Source organism: Syngnathus acus, chromosome 2 (assembly GCF_901709675.1).
Source record: "Syngnathus acus chromosome 2, fSynAcu1.2, whole genome shotgun sequence".
Taxonomy (NCBI): domain Eukaryota; kingdom Metazoa; phylum Chordata; class Actinopteri; order Syngnathiformes; family Syngnathidae; genus Syngnathus; species Syngnathus acus.
The window spans coordinates 18828611-18851588 of NC_051088.1; the positions used below are offsets into that span (position 1 = coordinate 18828611).

The window sequence follows — 22978 nt, forward strand, 5'->3', positions numbered from 1 at the left end:
CCGTCTTGCGCTAGCTTACTCCAGACTCAACTGGCAACCGACAAAGAAGTGCAAGATGGACTCTTCAGAATATCTGAATGAGAAATGAAGCACTGAAGTTATTTTCCTGATTTTTGTCCGTTCATTGGTACATTGTATATACACGTATAAAGGATGGGATGCTTCCTTCTCAGAAGACAACAACGACACAATAACTGACAGGTGGTGGACTTTTGTTTGTATCATAGCATCAAGTGCTCCTTGACGTCCTCGACATACGAACGTTTATTTTTATGGAGCATTTACATTATGTACATTTGACTGTAAAACATAACTTTTCCAAGGTTCTCTACTTAGGTTAAATGCATCATTTTTACAAGTGTATTTGTAGAATAAAATGTCAAAATATTTCACTACTCAAAATCCAAAATTGTGTGCACTTGAAGCTTGTCAACACTATTATTACTTTTCAACTCAAGACTGAATGGCATCTTTACATAGCGGAACAAGGACAACATTGTGTTAAGTAGTAAGTATTTTATTCTTAAGCTTTAATATGTTTCTTATGAAAGGCAAAATTAAAATGAATACACTGCCTCTCCATAGTTTAGGCACATTATGGACAGGCGAGACTGTCAGTGAGGAAACAAAAAGACACTTTGGGGCCTTGCACCACACATCTACGGTGTTGACTTTCTCATCCATTTGACCTCTTTCACTAAACTGCATGACCCCCATCAAAAACAAAAAAAATGATTACAAGGGCAACAGGCAGCGTTTTGTCTTTCCGTGTTGCTTAGACCAAGTCAGTCGAGACGTGTGTGTGTGTGTGTGTGTGTGTCAGCAAGTGAATGATGGGGGTGTGTAGACAGACATTTGCAGTACTGCAACATTGACAGCTGGTGGGGAAAAGTCATACGGGGGTACCCAGTCTTTCTTTCGCACACACTCCTCTCTCTCTCTCTCACACACACTCACAATTCTAAAAACTTTCTGTAGAACAAGCGTTTTTGAACATCCCTGCTTGAACCTCCAGCTCTTCATGAACCCTTATGGCTTGGGAATCTCAGTGTTGGAACACTGAGCAACAATACTGACCTAACATCACAACAGAGAGAAAAGAAAAGGGCAAAGTTACTCACGAGCTTCGAGTGAACCCACTGAAGGCACCTTGACGTCCGTCCGCAGAGCAGCGGCATCCCGCCTGCTTTGAGTTTACAAACATGCAGAAGCCAGAAGGCGTAAACAAAGATGATGGTTGACATTTCAACAAAAGCGCATCGGCAGTGCAACTTAAAACCTATGAAACACATGATGGCAGTAGTGGAACTTATTTAAATATATGGCATATTTTTCCACTCCTACAACAAAATGACCATAATGGACAGCTTTCTTATCATGACGCTGTAATATTTTCCACCGATTCAGAATTAAAATACTTTTTCGAGATGAACCGAATTGTATCGTGAGATCAACCGGACAAATGAATGAGCTGCTGGAAACGCAAGTGTGCAAGTTTGTGATTTTTGGAATGTAACAAAAAGAAAATGGCTACATGTGCTGTCTCACCAGCTATGACTTCTTCCTGATGCCTTTCACAAAAAAAAGTTAAATATGTAAAAAGGAGGTGCATTACATCGCCCCGAAGAACAAAAAGAGTAAGAGAGAGAGAGAAAAATGCTGAATCAGTCACAGAGCCCTCATGTTTTACACATATACATAGAAAGGAAATGGAAAGATCACATTATGAATGTTTAAATAATGGGAATAATTCAAAATGAGGGGAGACGGGAGCTCTTTGAGAGCAGGTCGGGTGCTGCTGTCGTCTGTGCGACAGCACAGCAGGAATAAATACATTTTCACACACAGAGATGAGTAAACAGCCCGTAACAGGAAACCCTTTCAAACTTTTCACTGAGCAGCTGGAACGTCTTTTTGTCTTCTTCCCGTGTGCAGCAACCAACCAGCTTTCTCTCTGGCGTGGCGGTCCGTCCCTCTACGATGGTGAGTGGGCTGGGCGAACGAGGTGTGGGGTGGATCGTGTGAGCTGCCTGAAATGTAGGCCAAAGCGGTGGTGGGCGTTTCCATGGAAACAGTATTCACAGCAGTCAGTGACATCATCAGTACGGGCAGAGGCATGTGGAGGGTTGTTGGGGGGGGTCGTGGGGGAGGGGGCGGCTTTTGGATTCAGACACGGTTTTCTCCGCCCACTCGGGTTCGCCGTAGCATCCTGAGGGGGAGGCGAAGACCACAGAAGAGTCACGTCTGGAACCTTCTAATCAACCCTCGCGCCAGTCCGCACACACCTTCTGTTCTGCGTGTCCATGTGGTCGAGCAGTGGCTCCTGCGATACCCTGAAGTCGTCAAGCGGTGACTGGTAGCGAGAGTCGAAGGAGCCTTCCCGGCCCCTATACGACGCCGCGGCCTGACCGGCCGACTGCGGCACGGGCGACACAATGGAGGACACGGATGACGCTGAACCGTGCTCCCCGAAACGTTCCCGTGCGGCGTGGGCCGATGCGGTGTTTGACGAGGTCGCAAGGAACGGGCATATGATCTCTCCGTTTTCATCCTGGAGAGGGACATGCGTTAAAACACTGGTGGTGTTTTATGTTATTAGTCTACATTTTTCAAACATATACAAATATTAATATGGTCTTAAGTTTGGTAACATTGAGATCATATGGCCACATCTGATTGGAGACCGTTTTGGAAACAACACAGGTTTGTGTCTGAGAGCATCACAATTGTTGTTTTCAATATTGTGTCATTACAGGCTCAGCACCTTGTCATATTTCCTTCTCAAATCTGGACCAAAATTGTAAATTTGTTTCCCTTTTCAGAATCAGAATCAGCTTTATATATATATATATAATAATATATTAGAGTCACTGAAGACTAAATTGTTCAAACGTAGGAATGTATCACAATTCACATGATGGCAGTGTTCTCAGGAACATAAGATGAATGCTTACTCTTCCTCTGACGATGTCCATGTGGACCAACAAGGAGGCCAACTCCAGATCCTCGTTAAAGCTGTTCTTCAGAGGGACTGAGCGATAACCTGGCACAATGCAGAAGGCAAGAGGTCACCACAAGGGTGGCGCCGCGTTGCTAGCAAGTGACGGGAATGCACCAGCGGCGTACCTGTCTTTAGGCTATGAATAGGGAACGTGGCCTGAGCCAGAAAGTTCTGGTCACTGAACATGTCGATCTCGTAGACCACGAAGCGCAAGAAGGCAAAGGCTGAGTTGCTTACTGCAAACTGAAACGGCTTTCTGGGCCACGTGGGGTTCAGACCATTATCAGCTGCAAAAGGAAAGAGTACAGCAGTCAGACCAATGAAGTTTTGGCGTTAAAAAAAAACACACATACAAGCCTAATCTATAAATTCAAATACGGCATAGCAGTTAGTTAAGAGTTAAACCGCCCAAAGTTTTCTCTCCCGCTCTTTGCCGAGCCAGCATTCCTCCCGTCATGAAAGCTTGGCGGAGGAAGATGAGCCTGCGACGCGCTGCGGCACGTCAGTCCGTCACGCTGACACACTGGGTCCTTGTCTAGCTTCATGCCCTGGAGGCTACCCGCTTGATTCCGCCAGTAGCATATGCTTGTCTCCAGTGTTGGGACTAGAAAACGAACCGATTTTCTATGCAAAGTAGCTGAAAGTTCAGTAGACAAATTCCATTCCAAAAATAAACGACTTGTTGTTTTAGCGAGCCATGACACTAAAAATACTGGCGTTTTTCCATGGTCACGTCTAACGAAGAAAAACTTCAATCTTTTTTTTAAATGAGGAATTAAAAGAAAAACTAAATTGGAGTCCTCCACTTGAAACTCAAAGGGAAATTTATATATCATCGTGACAATAGGTAGATGAAATCTGTAATTGTCTTACAGCAGACAATGCACAGCAGCTTAACATAAGCTTGTCAGACAGGTGGCTTTGTGTGTATGAATACTTGTCTTAAAGAAAGACTTGGTGAGCTGCTTTAATTTTTCTTTTTAAATACAGTACTTAAAATGAATGGTAGTAGTATCAGTTTCTGATGCTGAAATACCGAGGTACGATACTGGTATCGGTATTCCGTGGACTGAGAGTCATACAACACCACAGCCAGCTTGTGAGTGGTTTGCATTGTTTCTGTTTACGTGACAACCAGGACAGCATTTAGCTGCCAACACAACATCCGTCTGTCACCATATTGAATGGTGTGATGTAAACTTTTTTTTTTTTTTGGATGGATGGAGAAATGCTCCTCCTCTTGTCTGCTTGAAGCAAAGTGACGACATTACCTCCAGAATTCAAACACAGTGAACTCGCTCGAGACAAGCGGCGCGCCGTTCATTCTTCGTATTGTCTGTATTGGCGCATGATACAAGGCAAGACAGGCTGGGCGTGTCTCTGTCAGTCGGCACTTGACCCAGTTGGAGACATTTAAAGGGACAGACAAAACTGCCCCCCCCCTTAAAAAAAATAAATAAAAAAACTTCTCGTCTTCCGGTCGCAAAAATCGATGTCCATGCAGGACAAATGGATTTGACCGTTCTGTCCCAGGGACGGAATACCCACGACTGAGTAAAAAACAATCCCGTTTGCATTTGTTTAACAAAATCTGAATGAAAACGAAAAATCATCTCAATTGCAAGACTGAAAGGCATTATCAAGTGCCAGTACTTGCTATCTGTGCTTATTTAAAATTGACCCTAGGTAATTCTAGTTTGGTTACAATCAAAACTACAGCACAGTTAAGGGTGCTAACTATCACATGCAGAGCTCCGCAGCTTGTTTTTTCCTTTAAGAATCGATTTTTGACAAGACAATTCTTTTGGTTTGACACTCAATACTCACCTTCTGAGTCTGTTTTTTGCTTGGCGCTGTCATACTCGGCCCCACACACCTCAATCTCAATTAGAGGACAAACAATGCCACGCCCGTGTTTGGGTAGGTGCCTTGCACCCAACACCTTTAAAAATAGATGTAAGTAAATACTTTCTGTTTACATCACACTTTTCATGGAACAAACTCACAGAGTGCTTAACATGGTTAAAACAGTTCAAACAGATAACAACATGAACATATCTAGGGATGCACCATGACTATTGGATCAATGTTGAGGAAAAAACATAACCTCACATTCATTTAGCCGATACCAACAAAATTGGACAGATGACAAGAACAGAAATACCTCGATCTGAAGAGTGACTTCCGCGAGGCCCCGCACCGTGTGTCTGTCAAAGGGATCAAAGTTGTCGTCCCTCATGATGGGGGGCTGGAGGACGTAGCCGCTCCTTCCATTCAACATGAACAAGGCCTGGTTCATCTGCATGGGCTTATCTGAGCAGGCGACAGCAGGAGCGTAAAACAATCACACGTTCTGACTCGGAAAGTGTGAAAAATGGGGCATACCCGCCGTCTGGAAGTTAAGCGCTACAAGCTGTGAGCCGCAGAGCCACATGGGCAGAGGGTCGTAGTTAGACGAGTCCAGTCTCTGGCCTCGAGGGTAGATCCTGGACAGCTGCAGTCGATTGTATTGCAGGAACTTCTTCCCTTTAATCTTGTTGACGTATTTCTCCGCCTTGGTCTCGGGAAAGGAAGACATGTCCCGGAAACAGGCGCGCTCCGTGCCAATCTCTAGAGGATGTCGAGAAACAAGGACAGTGTTGACTCACCTGGATTAGTGTTTGTACAGTTTGTACAGACTGGCAAAAAATTGAGCAATTAATGCCCCATTTTTAATAACAGCTTATTTTAGTAGCTCCCAATACAATTCAATGATATGTCTAAGTCACTTACATCATTACCCTTAGGAAATATGTCTATTACCTTGTGTGGGGTGAACTCTCAGTAACTTCTGCTAACAACCCAGGTCGAACTTAGCCCTTCCCCAAAATGATTTGTATTTTAGCCTCTGCATCACTTCTATATACAACTGTGACAGAAATTACTGCTTCCCTATCAGCCAAGGCTTTGACGCCTTTATCCACAAAACAGCCTCAAAACACGGAGACGTGAAACCAGCAGGCGAGTTTTCCAGTGAATTGTTGAGGAAAATTCACACATTCACGCGCACCCACAATGGTTCACTGCAATATCACCATTAAAGTTGCGTACAACTTACTGTCTTCATCAAATGGCACAGGTCTACAGTAGACAACCAGGTCGGACAACTCCAGTGCAATCTTCTTTCTCCTCTCCATCATCTTCCCCTCCTCCAGCTATGGAAAGACACGCAACTGACGTGAGGAAACCAAAGCCAATGAAGGAGCAAAAGCTCCGGTGGTTATGTGTCACTTTGGAACCACAGAAAGTACAAAACAAAGGAGCATATAAAAGTGTCTGTCTGTGTGTGTGTGTGTGTGTGGGGGGACACGACACACACCTTTGCCTCGGAGGTCATCGCCACCTCACGAATCTTGTGAACCCATTCCTTTAATTCTTCCTGACTGCTGGCAGCAACTTCCAGCACTTGTCCAGAGCGCATGGCGGTGGTTGGCACAAGGGAGAAGACATGTGGCCTGCTTCCTTTCCCATCCGGCCGCACACCTGTTCCGGAAACAGATGTAGAAATAAAAAATATAGACTAGAGTCTTAACACAACTTTTGTGAGCATCCCCCCATCACTAAATTCACTGTCTAAATTTATGTACATGTAATTTGCTTGCTGAACTCTCCAAAAACAATTTAGAAAAATTCTTAATACTTGATATTAGTGCAAGTGAAACCCCAAAACATTGAAGGACTAAGCACATAAATCATACGGATATGCACATCAAACACAGGTGTCAAATGTGAAGACAATACCGTTTCTATGGCCTACACAATTTAATCCATTTGTTTGGGATCTAACATTTCAACACATACGTCAGTAAATGCACATCTTGTCAAACTCATTACTGCCGCCAGAGGGAGACAAAAGCACAGCTAAGGACAGAGAAGCAACTTTTAGAGCCTCACTACAGTGAGCATATCAATGCAAGATGGGTGTGCCCTGCCTAGCTGCAGGGCCTAGATTGCCGATAATAAAGAAACAAAAGAATTGCAATAAAACCAAAAATGGCCTATTGTAATACTAGAGCTAGACAAATCAAATGCAGCACAATTAGCTGGAAATTGAGATTGCAATCCTGGAAGAAGGCTGCCCTAGCACAATGAGTGCCGGCACCTACTGCTGCCATCGAACCGAACAGGAAGAGGAGTGGGGGTAGCAGAGGGTGGTGCTCACCAATCTGACAGGAGGAGACGTCCACAGTTCCTCTCAGCAGATCTCCCAGAGGGCTGTTTTCTGTCATCTCCTGCTGGACATGAAGGAAGCGCATAGGTGAATCGAGTGAAGCCGAGGAAGCACAGAGCGGTGCCCGGATTTGCTCCTCACATTTCTGTCTGGCTCTGCGGCTGACGGACTGATCTCCTCGACATAGTTTGCAGGAAACCACAGCTGCTTCTTCCCTCCACAGTCGCCCTTCCACCTAGTAGAAGTGATATTTTTCAATCAACTAAAGCCACAGCCACTCCGGGAATCTTCCCACCAGCACTCATCACCACCGATATGTTTTAAAGCATGAGAGCTCCTTCTACGATGCATGTCAAACTCACCATCCTCCTTCCTGTTTGTCCACATTGGAGATGGTGGCGTTTTTAGTGAAGGAGAGCTCGTCATCTCTTTGGGCTTTGTACTCATACATGGCTCTTACTGTGCACTGAAAAAGGCAGACAGAAAGTTCAAGAATTGTCAGAGGTAGCAATTCAACTGAAATGTCTCCACAGCTGACACTCACCTTAAAGATAGGCATTTGATTGGCTTCCACGTAAAATCCAGGATTTCGGCCCTCATAAAGTGACCCGTAGTCGGGCTCCTATCAGACGAGACAAACTCATAATCGGACTGTCACTGTTGTATTCAAGATTCCAGAACCACATAAAGATCAAACTAGTTGATTTATGATTAGTTTCTAGTCAGTCCAATGTGGTACTCACAGCAGTGCCAATCTTTTCCAGTGTGTCTTCATTGATGGGATATCGCAGCTTCATTTTGCGATATAGAGGGTGCTTCTCATAGTAGCTGATGAGATCCACAAGGCTGTCAAACTCTGAAGTGCCCAGCACCACAGTCTGACCCTCCTGCTGTACACAACAGTGCTTAATCTTGCCCTCGGCCCTGCATGGCAACAATCATAGGCAGACAACAAATGATTATCAGCCGATCACATGATTGATGCCTATCTATCCTTACAATCTCTCTGAACGTGACATTTAAGTCAGAGCTATACTTGCCTGAAGGAAATGGCAAATGAGTTGGATTCAGCCCTCTTCCTGACAAGGAAAGCACCATCTCTTGGAACTCGCATCAACATGTTCTCAGCATGACTCCTGGATAGGTTGGCATGGTACCACCTGGAACAAACAACCGAGGAAAGACCAGATTAGAACAGGTACATTTTCAGATTTTATCATCACCCGAGCACTCTAATCAATGCATTCAACCAAATCACAGCATTCCACACACTTTTTAATTGAAGGAAAACATGTTTCTCTATATTTTTGTGTCGATGTCCTAAATCAGCGATTACCAGTGGGGGTACAAGCAACGATAATGTTTGTCTTCAGTGCTATGCAAAAGACTCATTCAATTCAAAATAGAAAAGGGTAATTACATCCAAAACATGCAAAACAATCCACCCAGGAATCAACATTGAAACTTTAAGAATCTATCTACCTGAGACAAATCCCTAGTGTGTGTTATAATCTTTGTCCAAAAAAGATTTATTATAATTCTGTCAAATAAGAGGACATGTAGCTGATTGCATGGTAAAAAAACAACCTCTAAACAATTCTTTCATTCTTAATATGTTTTTGAGTCTCACTCTTTGCTCTCATGGGCATTGGTCTGCGGCACAGGCTCAGTCAGTTTCATCTCAAATTCATTGCAGCGCAAGGCCACCTGCTGGTAGTGGTTAATGAGGGCAAAGAGCGTGTCAAACACCAGGTTGTCAGTCAAGTAGAATTTTGGGCTGCCGGCCTCCTGGCGGGAGTGAATGCGACAATGCTGCACTCGTCCCGAGCGCCTAGAAGAGATGGGTGAGAGGAAAAAAAAAAAAAGAATGTGACAAATGTGCTTCGTTTTCACTCAGTGACTTAATGTATTAGAATGGCCATTTTCACAAATTAAAAATAATAATAATAATGAATACGTAGCTAGCTAGTATGGATTATTAGGAGTGTCACAGCATTTATGAAGTAGTGTATTTGGTTGAACTTTTCATGTGTTTTGGGGTTTTCCAGGGTGCTTGCGAGCCTGTATAACAGACCTTCAAAAATCATTTTGTTCAATATTATCCTGTCCTGGAAAGGTTTGAGCATATACATTCAATCCATCACTTTCATTGATTACTCTGTTTGTGACTCCATTTATTCAGAGTAAATGCAATGACAAAGTCAATGATCCAAACACGACAATATTAAATCCATAAAATGCACACTCACACGAGGATGAATCAGTGTTTCACTGCAGTCCTCCATTCCCCAATGCAAATTAGGTGTAAAATGAAAATCTAAAGTATTCAGTTCAATTAAAATGTCTCCAAAATATTCATTTAAAATTTGTGAAACCAAACAATTCAGCCATCTTACTTTAGATGACGATGTACATATTACTTTTTTCAGAAAGTACATAAAAAAAACCATACCAGAAAGACAGTGTGTAATCCCCCACAAAGGTCTCACTCTCTCGAACCAGGAAGGAGCCATCCGGCGCTCCGGTCTCGAGGCAGTACTCAGACAGCAACCGTTCGGCAATCTGTCGCCCGTCCCGCCCCGCGCCCAACTTTCCATGGAACCACTTTTCTGTGACATGCTGATCCATCCCATTGGAAACCTGTCGATTAGCAGGAGGGACTGATAAAAGAGCTCAAACCCACCACAAACAGGAAATACTTGACGCCACATAATTGAAGTGTTGCAATGATCTACAAAGAGGCTGGGGACAGTGTGGTCCCAGGGTGGCGTCACGTAAAGTGAGGCCAACGAACCTCTCTGTGCTCCTCCTCCTCGTCGTTACCCTGATTACTTGAGGTCTCCTCTGAGTAGTAGATCTTGCTGCTGGTCAGGACAAAGAAATGAGGATACCACTCCTGCAGCGAGAGGGACAGGATATGAGGAGGCAGAATGTGTGATCTACATTAATTATTTAGAGCATCCATGTGTTGCACAGAAATATGACCACCATCTAACCGGGAAGAGCAGTTCTAAGATATTTGGCTCAAAGAAGGATACAGTTACACAATAATAATATAAGGCCAATAATATGTATACATAGACAAAGGGTGAACGTAAATTACAAACGTGTCCCGGAAGATACATGTTAAGTTTAAGTCTGTTCCGAAGGCACTTACATGATTGATCGGGTCTTCCAAATATAGGATTCCGTTTTTGATGGAGTTGCTGATGTCGTTCTCCGAGTAGGGAGTGGAGGTGGACACTTCCTCATAGGCGCTGCCCTCAGCAAGCTTCTTATGCTGCCACATGGAAAAGAAGAGCAGTCAGATGAAAGATGAATTTGCAACTATATGACAACATGAAAAACAATGCAATGTGAGTGTGAAAACATGATTACATGACGTGTGCCAAAGAGAGAATACAGCAGACAGTGAAATCAATTTGCCACAAAAGAGCTAAGTGTACATTGTTGATTTAAAAAGATGACATAGGAAGCCCGACCTTGATGAGGATCTTCTTCTTCAGCTGGTTGGGTGAGGGCAAGCCATCCGCTGCGATATCCACCGCCTTGGTTAGCAACATGTCTCCAAACAGTTTCTTAAAGTGAGTGGCCATGTTCCTCTGTTGGACAATACTGCAGTGGTCCTCAATGGACAGGATTATGGGAAAGCTGTAGGGAGAGATCAGACTTAAAAAACTGCAACTTCCCCTTTTCACTGCACTTAGGTGCCGTTTCTTATCTTATTTTCTCACTCAGTACAATTTCCTCAGGTCACATTGTTTCCCCGCACATTATTTGTGCACCGTAATTATCTTTGTCATACATCACTAGGGACGCCTGGAACACGACACTGAAGAGGGCCTGACAGTCTCTGGGAACTCACTCTGACGTAACAAATGCGTGCTCTTTGATGGTGGTCAGCACATCACAGAACTTGATCTTCGTTGTAAGGGTGTGCCCGTGGTAGATGACTGGCATTCCATCTGGACCATCCCAGCAGTCCACTGCAGAAACAAAACACATGATTGCAAAATACAGTCAAAAGGAATGGAAACCAGTATAACAGAGCTACAATTTGGATGTGAACCTCAACTTGGTATTGGAAGTCACATGTCAGAGGCGTAATTCCTTTTCTATAACATGCCAACTCTTTCGTGCAAGTCAAAGAATCCAGCTTTACTAGTTCACGTGTGTGATCATTTACAGTAGTTATGAACCTGCTTTGTGTGTGCACGTGTGTGGCGGTTTTGTGTATGCATGCGTGCGGCTGTGAGGGTGTGGTCGCTACAGTGGCAGATTAGCTGAGCGACCAGTGTTTACTCACATTCAATACAGCGGCAACCCATTCTTAAACAGCGCGCATACGCTTCCAGAGATGATTCACTGGAGAATTGGTCTCCTGTCAGGTACCTAAAAATAAACATGTGACTAGTCAAAGTATGCACACCTCTTTCACTCTGTAGTATCAACACCCGCACACACACGTACGTCATGGTGCAATTTTTCTTTTGTTGCCCTGTGCAAACACCCATTTCAAACTCTATCAAATCAACAATGTTGTTGTCATTGTCCCTTTTGAGTTTGGCGCCTAACATAGAAAGGTGCACATTCAAACAATGTTTCACACACACTTTTCAACTGAAGGAGAACATGTACATAGTTTCCGGACAAAATATAGGCAGTTTGCCTATTGAACTATCCACTGATATCTGATTGATGACGTCAGTCCAAAGGTGTGGAAGTTTCATGCTAAGACGCCAACTCAAGTGTTCCGTAACACAACAGTAAGTATAGACAGAAACTAGCTGGACCCTTACGTGTTGTGTGAAGAGGAGATCCAGTAATGGGACAAAGGGTTGTTCATATTTTCTGGACATACTTGGTCCAAGGAGGAATCCCAGATGGTGTTCTCTTTGGAGAATAAGTATGTCAGGAACTAGACAGGCCAGACCAAAGCACAAAATAATATTTTACTCAGCGAGTATGAATTTGTTAAAGGACGATAAAGTAGAATCAATAATATTCCCATATACATAACTACTCTTTAATAGAAACTTGAGCAGTAAAATTACAGGGAACCAAGTTATGAATTAAACAAGATGTAAGTATATTGTTTGATATGTCACATATCACTGGCACCAGGCTGGAACTTCCTATTTCACAATTTGGTAATTTTCACCTATCCTATTGGTTAATATTATTTTTTACAAATTATTGACCAATATAAAGTGTTGAAAATGGCTTGCTCTCTTTTTTGGAGGTACAAATGTTCCGCCCGATGGCAGTGATATATTGGAGGCTTTTCCTAATGTTTATAAAAAAAACAGAAGAGTTGAAGAGGTTTTAGACTTGGTGGAGAATGTCGCAAGATGTTTCAGTGTTTGATTCCCAGCATGAAGCGCTTTTATGTGCCATAATATGACCCCATGAAAACAGAGACGGCACCAACTCCTACAGGCTGGTTTGCATAAGGGCTCTCTGTTCTCTGCTGTCTAGTCCATCACTGCTTTATGGCAACCACAGAGAGCATTTGTCACTTTCTGTATACAACCAACACAATACCACAGATAACCTTTTCTAATGGTGTGGGAGGTGTTTAAGGCCATCTTTGGGCTTTCCTGTGCCAATTACCAAGCACCACCTACCTACACAAACAATACCATTTCACATTTTATCAGTAGCCAGCAAAAAGCCTCTGCAGTTAAAAATAATATTGGGAAAGTAAAAAAAAAAAAAAGAAAAATGTAAGCGCATGCGTACCTCATCTTGAAGGAAATAAGGCTGTTCCACTTCTCGAAGAGGGTCTTTCAGGTAGCTGAACATAAACTCCTGAACTTTGATGCTATCGGTGGCCCACATATCCTGCATTTAACACAAAGTGTATAAAAACACCAACCTATTCAAGAATTAGGGGAAGCAATGTGCAATAAGGCAGAGGGATTATTACCATCTGAGAATCCAGCAGGAAGCTCTTAAAGTCCTCAAGGGAGATCCTCTGCTCTGGTCTGTCAATGAACCTGGCGGAGAGAGTAATGCCTCAGTAAGCACACATATGGGATGCGGCTGAGCACTGTCTTATTTGTTTAGTTTTGGCCTACCTCTGCAAAAATGGGACCTCGAGCTGAAAGGAAAGAGGGAAAAAATGTCACTTAATTGGAGGCCTGAGGATGGGCACAAACTTGTGTTGTATGAGCGTGGTTAGTCATGGCAGGCATTCATTTCTTTTAAATATGCCCTAGCCTGCCTCCTCTTCATCTGTAGGAGTGTGTTAATGTGTGTCCTAATGGCCTTCATCAGAAGGGCTTGTGAGTTTTGAACTGGACTGTATTGATCTTGCAGTCATTTGAGAACAGGCAGATGGGGGAGGAAGCGTGCCCGGGGAATGGCATCGGACTGTGGGGGTGGATTGTCGAGGCCGGGGGGATGCACAACCTCGGACAGACTTGTCTATGAACAGATTCAAGATGCGTTATATAAACTTACATTCTTCTGAGCATCAAACATGAGGTTGCGATAAAGTTGCGAAAACTGGCTGAAGGACACTTCTCCATTTCTCCACTCAGAGTCCTGAAAAAAAGACGAGGACAATACAAGGTTCCGTCTTTCACCTCAAGCTTTGTGATAAATACAAAAGCAACCAGGAAAAGTATCAGAAGCGCAAGCCAGATTGTTAAGTAAAGTGAGGTTACCGGAAGTTTCTCTCGGAGGAACCTCATGTTGGGCACCCTGTAGTTGACCTGGCTCAGCATGTTCTTCAGATCCTTACAGGATATCCTAGACAAGAGCAAAATTTCAAACACAAATATGAAGACGCACGTAGATGCACGTCCCATTAACAGAAAGCTTTGGACAGAAAAGGGGGACTTACTCTCTTGTCCAGGATGCGACAGACAAACATCTCTGTCTATTACTATAAGTCTTACATGGGCTGCTTCCTGCAGCATGAAAAACTGATGGTCTTTAGCTGGGAGGTTATGTAGTTTCTTGCCTACACCTAACATTACGCAAGCCTGGTGTAGCTCATAAACTTACTCCCTTTTCTCTAAGTACAATCGACCGCCGCTTCAAAAACCACGCTAAATATACATGATACCAGTTGTGGTGGTGGTCAAACACAGAACCCAGCCCCACCCAAAAAAATTAAAACAACAGAAAAACACTCCCACGCAACTTACCTATCTTCTCTGTTGCGGTCAACGGCATAGAATTGCTTCCGCAGCCACCTAAATGTAAACAATGATGGATATGATGCATTAAAAACATGACGGCAAATGCCAAGACGTGGTCCACCTTGTACTGCCTTACCTCTCTATTTGAAGTGGCGTTGTGGACTGCAACGTGTCAGCAACAAGCCAATTTAACCCCTTCACCCACAAGGTCATCTCTTCATCGGATGTTGCTATAAGCGATGACAATCATTTTTAAAAAGACGCTACGTGTTTTTCCAGACATACAAACACCTTTTAAAACATACCTGCTAGGCTGAGAGATTTAAGGCGGAACTCTGTCCCGTACAGAATGACAAAGCAGTGAGCTTGATCCAGCCTGGCTGCAGAGTCCTCCATATAGCGCTCAAAGTCACGAGACTTCTGCCCGGGTCGGATCTCTTTGATTTCTCGGATGTCAACTGGTGATAAGGCACACATATGACATGACACGACATAAGTGCTGGGAAGATTCAGCTGAGCTATGGCTTGGTTAAACGTGGATCTGTTGTTCGGAAAATCAATGTATGGATAGGAAATGCAATGAAGCTGTACTGTGTCCTAGAATACTTGTTGAAAGCCTCTGACCCCGCTACATTCGTAGAAAGAGAGATTGAAATGTTTTATTCGTTTAAGATGCAACAACAAATAAATACCACCTCCTCCTCCCTCCCCAGAAAGCTAGCAGTATGAGTTTGGGGAAAGAGAAGCGAAAGCTGGCTGCTTACCAAGTTCAAATTCAATCAAGCTTTTATACTCAATGACACATATGGCTGATTTTAGGAACCTGCCTCTTGTTAATGAGTGGACACAGAGGTATGCATGTGGGCTGCTTTTAAGACCTTGGCAGTGAGGGGACTCACACAAGCACGCAAACACGCACACACACACACACACACAATCACATGTTTTTTTTCTCAGCTCTTGACACTCTTCCTGCTCCTGCACCACACTTCCTGTGATTTTGTCGCCTACACACCACATCTGTTTGTGTTAAGGTGTAAATGCTCTTTTCTGGAACACCCCCTCCCCCAACACCCCAAAAAAACAGCCGAGTCTTCTCACGATGAATTTCACCATGCTAAAATGTGGAAAACCGTTAACAGGTTTCACCTGTATTGCATCTTAAAAGCCCCACTAGGGAACTTTCCAGTTCTTGTTGATTATGGCTGCGCCATATGTAGTGTTTTGCCCGAAGTCAACGACATTTCCTACGAGTGCCAGCGTGCAGTGCAGTAAAACCCTGGACTGAATTACACTGCTGTTTGCAGTGGCCGTGTGAAAGATTACATGCGGTGACGAATCTAATGGTGTCCAAACGTTTAACTTTGATTTGATACCATAACCGCATGATGCCCAGATAAGTTTAGAGCCTGAAAAATGATAAACAGAGGTGGGCATTTTGCCCTTTTCGTGGATGAATGACAAGGGAAGAGAATTTTAAAAAAACCAGATGGACTGAGGATGGCTGGAAGTGGTTTTAAGTCCATTGTTTTTGTTGTTGTTTTGGGGGGTGGCGGTGTTTACCTTCTTTTTGTTCATACTGATATTTTTGCTTTGTATTATTCATTTATTTTTATAAGTATTTTTGTAATGAATAAGGGGGGAATTTTGAAATGTTAACAATTACCTAAATAGGGGGAAACATGAAACAGTTAGTTGCGAAGAGAACGGCTTTATGATGCCCGCCATATATTATTTTGCATGACATTGCAATAACTGACTTGGATTTGATCCTACCTTGGGCTTCAATGCACAGTCAGATCCTTTTAAACCTTTTGGCATTGTTGCGGGAATTGTGACAGCTTGTGATTTAGCATGAAGAAGCATTTTGGACAAGGAATGCAGGAATGAGAATAACAGTATGCTACAAGAGAGTAAGTATCGGAACATTCTCACATTGACTGTATGATCCCCCCCCCCATTCCCCACCCCAAGCTACACGTCACTGAGTTCACCATATGTGCGGAAACCAGGACAGGTTGATTTGTTTCAGTCCTTTGTGTCAAACTTTGTGGGGGCCTACTTGAGCAGATGCCGGAAATAAGGAGGTAGGCAGAGGTATAACCTTATTAGAGGAGATGAGCGCATGTCGCCTGTGCACCACACTGCCACACTTCCTTCAGCTCTGCATCTTGCCTCCTACGAACACTTCTTATGTCCACAAACAAAGTGTGCATTTCTGAACAACACAACAAAGCAGCCATTTTCAACACCGCTTGTTCTTATGAGTGCACACTCAGGTTTTGAGTTACAAGTCACAAAATATTTTGTGGTCTCGATTACAGATATTGTGGGAACAGCATTTGATCTCTTATGATTACATATAGAACAGATTCTAAAATCTCCATAGGCAGACAGTTAGGTTTTGTGCATTTTGAATGTAACAGGAAAAACACAGTCAAGCGGTGAGTGTTTTTTGTTTTTAAACATTCAAAAAGTGCAGCCCATAACACTAAGTTAATTGGCTTCCACTGGTGTTTATATCGAAAATCAACAGTCTCAAATTTACTGTAGGTGTTAAATTGGACAGTGATTTTGAATTGGACCAGCAAATGTAGATTGTGCGTCTGGCAGTGAAACCCTTGATTGTAATCGGGACGGGACTAGATAAGCAGAATTGCTTCAAACCACTTCCCTTTTCGACGAGTCATGTAAAACTAAATGTGAAATGAAGTTGTAATAAGTTTGTTGTTCTTGCCGAAATAAAATAAAAATAAAAAAAAGATAATTTCTTCAATTACAATAAGGACCTCCCAGCGGTAAAAAAAAAATTCACAACCTATTCCTGAACACAAATGTGGCATCAATTCACCTCTCAAGAAGTATCAAATTACACCCATGAACTGGTGTGTATGAGAGATTTGCATGTACATCCTGCTTAGGCCAGAGGTAGACTTAAAACTACACAACTCAGTGGAAGACTGCATGTTCGTAGATTTGTGCAGCACTTGCACCCAAGTACATGACTCAGGGATTCAGACTAATTTTTATTGTTGTTTATAGGAGCACAGTGTATCATAGACGGAACTTTTAGGGATGCAAGCTGGATGTCTCACACAAGTGAATGGGACTTCGCCAGCAGTGTACGAGCTCGCGAAAAGTTTCACTCCAAGTTGTGTTGTCACGAAACTAAACCGGCATAAAATACCTTGATACCAGTACTGAAATGATACCATGGCAAAAACTTAAAATATCAGTAAAAAAAAAAAAAGCCACGCAATTATAGCTGACAACTTAAAATTACTTTTATTTGTATTAATTAAAATAATACTATAAAGATAGTATGGTAATTTGTATCTATTTGGTAGCACAAAAAATACATACAAACAGTTTAGAATAATTTATCACGAAAAAATTAACATTGACACTACTGATATACAGTGTGCATGTTCTCCCCGTGCCTGTGTGGGTTTTCCCTGGGAACTCGGTTTTTTTCCCACATTCCAAAAACATGCGTGGTAGGTCGATCAAGCGCTCCAAATTGCCTGTAGGTATGAGTGCGGATGGTTATTTGTCTCTACACCACTTATGACACTCTCTGTTCACCACAAAAGTGAGATAATGACAAACGGTAAGACAAATATTCAAGTACAAGCATTTAGCTGTGACATGGCAAGAGTGATCTGAGTGATCCACTTACTCTTTACACGCACAATAAATGTGGATATTTATTCATTTACATGAGAAGGATTTAACCGGCTGATGCACATTACTGAGGCGCTTCAGCATTCATGCGGTGGCAAACGCGCTGCGCGGCAGCCCTGTTTTTTGTTGGAGGGCATTGGCTGATTTTTTTATTTTTAAGTAATGATATTCAGAAATTAAGGTATTGAGTCATTTTTGTCAACTGAAATTGACAGTATATTAGTACATGTACTGCAACACCATTCCTAAGCTTCAATACGTCATCCATTAGTACATATGAAAATGTAAATATGTTTTTTTAGAGTCAAGTAGATTTTTTACACCCTCTATCGCCTGATTAGATGTACGTTATAACCTAGATTTTTTCAGTCACTACATTGTGAAATTAGGATGCCTAAATGCCTAAACTGGGCACAGTCGAGAGGCTCTGCAACTTGAATGCGTCCAGCATTAGACTTAATCGGTATTGTGATCTTTTTGCGAACAAAGAACTTTGATGTGGCTAGTTCGTCACTGGTGTCAAGAAAGATCGGTAGATTAGACGGGCTCGCTCGACAGATACTGCAGAAAGATTAGACGGACGGACGGCAGGCAGGCAGGCAGACACTGCCTGAGAACATTAAAACTTATTATTATAGGAAATATTGTTTCAAAAGTTGACCAAATCAAGTTTTAAATAGCAGTACCGAACATAACACACATTACATTCTCAAAACATTTTAAACCAAGCATGTATGCACAACCAATCCATCCACACCCATCCATCTATCCATCCATCCGTCTATCCATCTAAAACTTTAGACATTAAAATTGCCACAACAAATTTTTGCAGATGAAAACAAGACATGCATGCAGCTATGAAGTAAGCGCTTTTCGATATAGATAGAATCAGTATCAAGGTAGTTTATGCAGGGCACGAATAAAAGTCGAAATTTGGGTATTGTGTATAAGTGTATAGATGGGTACTCACTTTCTCCCTCGATTTTGTCTGTGCCCCGGGTCCAGATAATGGTCCTTGTCTCCAGCTTGACCTGGAAAGTTCTCCTCTCTGGCCTCTGAGACTTTTTGGAATAAAACAGCGTCAGCACTGTGCCCAGTTCCAGGTCTCGGTAGAGGTTGTTCATCTCTGCGTCGTTGTCCATCCACGCAACGGGCCCGTTGGAAAAGAAGCCTGCGGTCCCAGCCATGTTCACTTCCCCTGTTTGTTATCCGTTTCCTTTCAGAACAATATGCTCAGCCCAGGCATACCTACAACAGACGAAGAAGTGAGGCCTGTGGAACAACGATTACAAGTGTGTCAGCTTCGTACATACTTTCAAGCATTTGACGCAGCCTGGTGGAACGCTTGGCAGCATTGGCTGAATATTTACCATTCCGATTTATATTTGGCCAAACAAGGGAGTGTTCAAGGTGTGATTAAAAAGCATTTTGGTCAACAGTAGTTACTAATAATAAAAGTTCAGCTCATCTTTCTAGCTTGAGGGGGAAAGACACAAGGATCCATTGTATATGTCGTCAGAATGTAACTACGCTAGACGACAGACGCAAGTTAGTTTTGACTTTTGTGAATTCATAGTTTGAAATATGGAACGCATAGAAATATCAATTGCCATTACGACAAAAATAAATGAAAAGAAAAGAATATCTTGCAGGGAAGCTACTGTGTCTTGAAGTTGATATCCCAACACAGTAACTTTCTTCCTAACATTGGACCGTACACGTTCCACATCCAAGCGTTCATATCTCGCAATCCGTTTATGCAACATTGTTATGGGGCGCGCGCGCGGGGGGGTCACTCGTTTGTGGCCATGGGATGCAAACAACCGAGTGGGGAAACAAGCGTCGTCGTCTGGCCATTTCCTCAGCCTAAAATCGTGGCCGGTGAGAGTGAGCTAGCATGTTGTTGGGCCGCTGACATGCTGCTGTGCTTCGTTTCAGACCCTCACAGGGCTCAGGTAAGAAGAGCTACTCTCTCCTGTCTTGACGTGTCTGCTTTCATATCTTGGTCGGAAAAAAAGTGAATTGGGGGGGGGGGGGGGTCATGGGGGACACGTCGCAGTAGATGCTGTGTTGTGCTGGACTTACCACCACAATCTCGGCCTGACCGCACATCTCTAACGGCTGCCTGCTCCCCTTTCCCGTTTGTTGCCTTCTGCTTTTTGTCCGCTTTTCCGGGATTTGAGCACCGCCGAGTCCTCCGGGGGACTCACCAGCTCCCGACGACAAAACGCACAATTTTCTCGCCTCCCCTCTGGCAATCCATAGAGAGGGACAGGCAATCCGCGTGAGCAGTGCCAACGGTACCCGCGTCTGCTTTTTGCTCAAGTCGCCAACTGGTAGTCCAGCCGATTCTCCTCCCTGCGACTACGAGTGGCGTCAAGAAAACCTCGTATTTCCGGTGATGTCTTTCACAATAAAAGCAATACACGCCTGTTGATCGATTATTGAGACAACTTCCTGAGCCGGTCCAATTTTTAGAACCAAAATTGGGCAGTTTTTAACCCAACATTTAATATATACCAGGGGTGTCAAACTCCTTTATTTCGCGGGCCGCATTGTAGTCATAGCTTCTTTCGGAGGGCCATTATGACTGTCAACCCAAATGAATGTATGAGCACCTCATATTATAGACAGTAAAAGCTACAAAACAAACTGACAAATAACTTGTCTTCAAATCAAATGAGTTAAAACTGGTCAAATATTTAAAAAAAAAAAAAAAAAAAGATATTAAAAGTAAAGACAATTTGCAATTCTAGTAATGACACACAAATTTGATGCACAATTTGTCATCGCGGGCCACATAAAATGATGTGGCGGGCCGTATCTGGCCCCCGGGCCTTGACTTTGACACCTGTGATATAGTTGCCCTGAATTTGGAACCCTGTTGTGTTACTTTCTGAATTCCCAGTCCTGGTCAGGTATGTCAATTACCCAACTCTGGGTATCAACTCAATAGGAACGTCCCATTCCTTGGACCTGTCAAAGAGAAAATAATCAAATGAACCCACCCGTCATGACACTAGACACAACAAGTTCAATCTCAAAAGGTAAAGTCTTGCGGTAGATAATCTCAGCCACTACACTCTGCTTTAAAGTCCACAACAAGGTTCCTTCCACAATGTCTTCACAACCACTGCATGAGAATCTCAACACAAAAGCCTGGCCAGTGTCTTATTGACCTCTTTTATTTGGATTTCGCACATGTTCAGCTACATTGTACGCCGGTTTCCCATGCACCACCCTGAAAGGTGAAAGCCTTACGACCGGGCAAAACACAGAACATTCCTTTATCCATTGTGCTAGAGGAGGAGGCTAAATATAAATAGCAGTGGGCCATCGGTGAGGGAGGGTGGACCACCTCTTCAGTGCGGCCTGACCCTCCAAACAGCTAACAGCTCCAAACTGACTTCCCACATGAGCCAAGATGCTCAACGGCTGCATCTATGTTGCTGCCATTTAACCTTTCAATCGGTGGATTGAACGTAAACAGAGAAGCATAAATATATTGACGAAATAACAGTATTCGTGGTCACATGTTTTGTTAGAATATAACATTTACATTCATTACTTTTTAATTTCAATTAACCTTTTAAGAGATATGCTGCACTCTTCGAGCTTTAAGCAAGGTTGTGTAAATGATTAACATTTAAATTATATCTACTTCATAAAACTCCAGTGAGCTATGTATTTGTTGAAATGTTCATTGTACTTTATAAGAGGTGCTGCTGAGCCTTGGAACTCCCTGCAATTTTTCTTTTTGAACATTTCGGTCCAATTTTAAAATGAACTTTTTTTTTTATTTAAGAAAAAAGATGAAGAAAGAAGTTGTAAATCTGAAAAGCGGATGTTGAATAAACATATGCCCTTTTGGCATTTAAATGAATGTAAGTGGGGTTTGTATTATTTAAAAAAATTATGCACCAATATTCCTTTTTACTGTAAATGAATATTCACTTAAAATGTCGGTCATTGGCCTCCACGAATAATCAGTAACGGTATCGGCCCTGAAAACAAATTAATATGAGTATATCTCTCCTACCTAGACATGCACATACATCATAAAGTCATCAAGGCCTCCGTGTATTTAGCACTTCAAAGAAGAACATCATGCAGTTCCTCAAATTTCATGCACTGCAGAAGTGGCCATGACCTTCTTGGGTCAGCATGACGGACTAGTCCGATTTTTCAGAGCAGGAAGATGACCCAGATGTTAGGGTCCAAGGGTTAAAGGCTGATGCAAGTGCTCCATGTATCAGACCACGGGAGGACTAATACACATCTGCCAGAGGTGGAAAACTCGAAGAATGCAGGGTGCTGCGGAGCAAAAGACTACTCGGAGTGCAGTGTGTTCATGCAAGTTTGGGTGAGTACGTTCAATGTTTTATATTTCATGACGTGTTCAGATGTTGAAAAAAAGAGTGACAATGCAAAATGTAGTCTTTTAAATACACACTCTATGTTTTCCTGCAACTCTTAGCAGAATTTCAAATGAGCCATGTTTATTCATAGGCACAATTGCTGCTTATCATTTTGTTTTTGCATACAGGGAAAATGCTGCTGCCACAAAATTAAGAGTTTTGCACATCATTACTCAACTGTGACTTCATTTATTCTATTGAAATATAAAACAAATGTCCTCATGCATATTTCTGGGTCTTAAGAAGGTGAAATCATTTATTGTAAATTATGGTGGAAACAAATATTTGGTCAATAACAGACATTTAATTCATTTCTTTGTAATCTGGATTTTTGAGGCAATAATAGAGGTCAACTGTTACCTGTTAGTCCTTCACCAGATTTGCACACATTATATTTAGTGTTTTGGCCCATTCCTCCATGGATCTCTTGTCGAGCAGTAATGTTTTGGGGCTGTTGTTGGGCAGTGCAGGCTTTCAATTCTCGCCACAGATTTTCTCTTTGGTTGCGGTCTGG

The 22978-nt window shown here is 42.8% G+C and overlaps 1 protein-coding gene across 3 annotated transcripts; it reads right to left on the reverse strand.

Annotated features, from left to right (window-relative positions):
• Positions 1-501: 501 nt before the first annotated feature.
• Positions 502-20427, reverse strand: plcg1 (phospholipase C, gamma 1). Of its 3 annotated transcripts, none has more exons than XM_037276672.1 (33): positions 20132-20427; positions 19017-19318; positions 14668-14820; positions 14499-14592; positions 14369-14416; positions 13883-13967; positions 13677-13760; positions 13292-13314; positions 13141-13210; positions 12954-13055; positions 12011-12129; positions 11518-11603; positions 11077-11197; positions 10694-10862; positions 10369-10491; positions 10006-10107; positions 9664-9851; positions 8842-9042; positions 8252-8371; positions 7955-8135; positions 7756-7833; positions 7574-7677; positions 7353-7446; positions 7203-7275; positions 6360-6523; positions 6099-6195; positions 5387-5611; positions 5166-5314; positions 4829-4943; positions 3127-3288; positions 2955-3043; positions 2286-2551; positions 502-2209 (listed from the first exon to the last, which is right to left on the reverse strand). In XM_037276672.1, exons 2-33 carry the CDS (start codon positions 19231-19233, stop codon positions 2167-2169), a joined length of 3945 nt encoding a protein of 1314 aa, XP_037132567.1. In that variant the 5' UTR covers positions 19234-19318; positions 20132-20427; the 3' UTR covers positions 502-2166. The 3 variants fall into 3 exon arrangements, with proteins under 3 accessions (XP_037132567.1, XP_037132576.1, XP_037132560.1); XM_037276681.1 differs by having other exon boundaries at positions 7203-7272; positions 20128-20427; XM_037276665.1 differs by having other exon boundaries at positions 20128-20427.
• Positions 20428-22978: the final 2551 nt, after the last annotated feature.

Excerpts from the sequence above, each read along its gene's own strand:
- plcg1 (XM_037276672.1), bottom strand. The coding sequence starts at position 19,233 with ATGGCTGGGACCGCAGGCTTCTTTTCCAACGGGCCCGTTGCGTGGATG. Across the intron at positions 13,761-13,882 it reads TCCTCCGAGAGAAACTTCCG|GACTCTGAGTGGAGAAATGG; the intron begins GTAACCTCACTT and ends TCTTTTTTTCAG. Across the intron at positions 7,447-7,573 it reads GACAAACAGGAAGGAGGATG|GTGGAAGGGCGACTGTGGAG; the intron begins GTGAGTTTGACA and ends CACTTCTACTAG.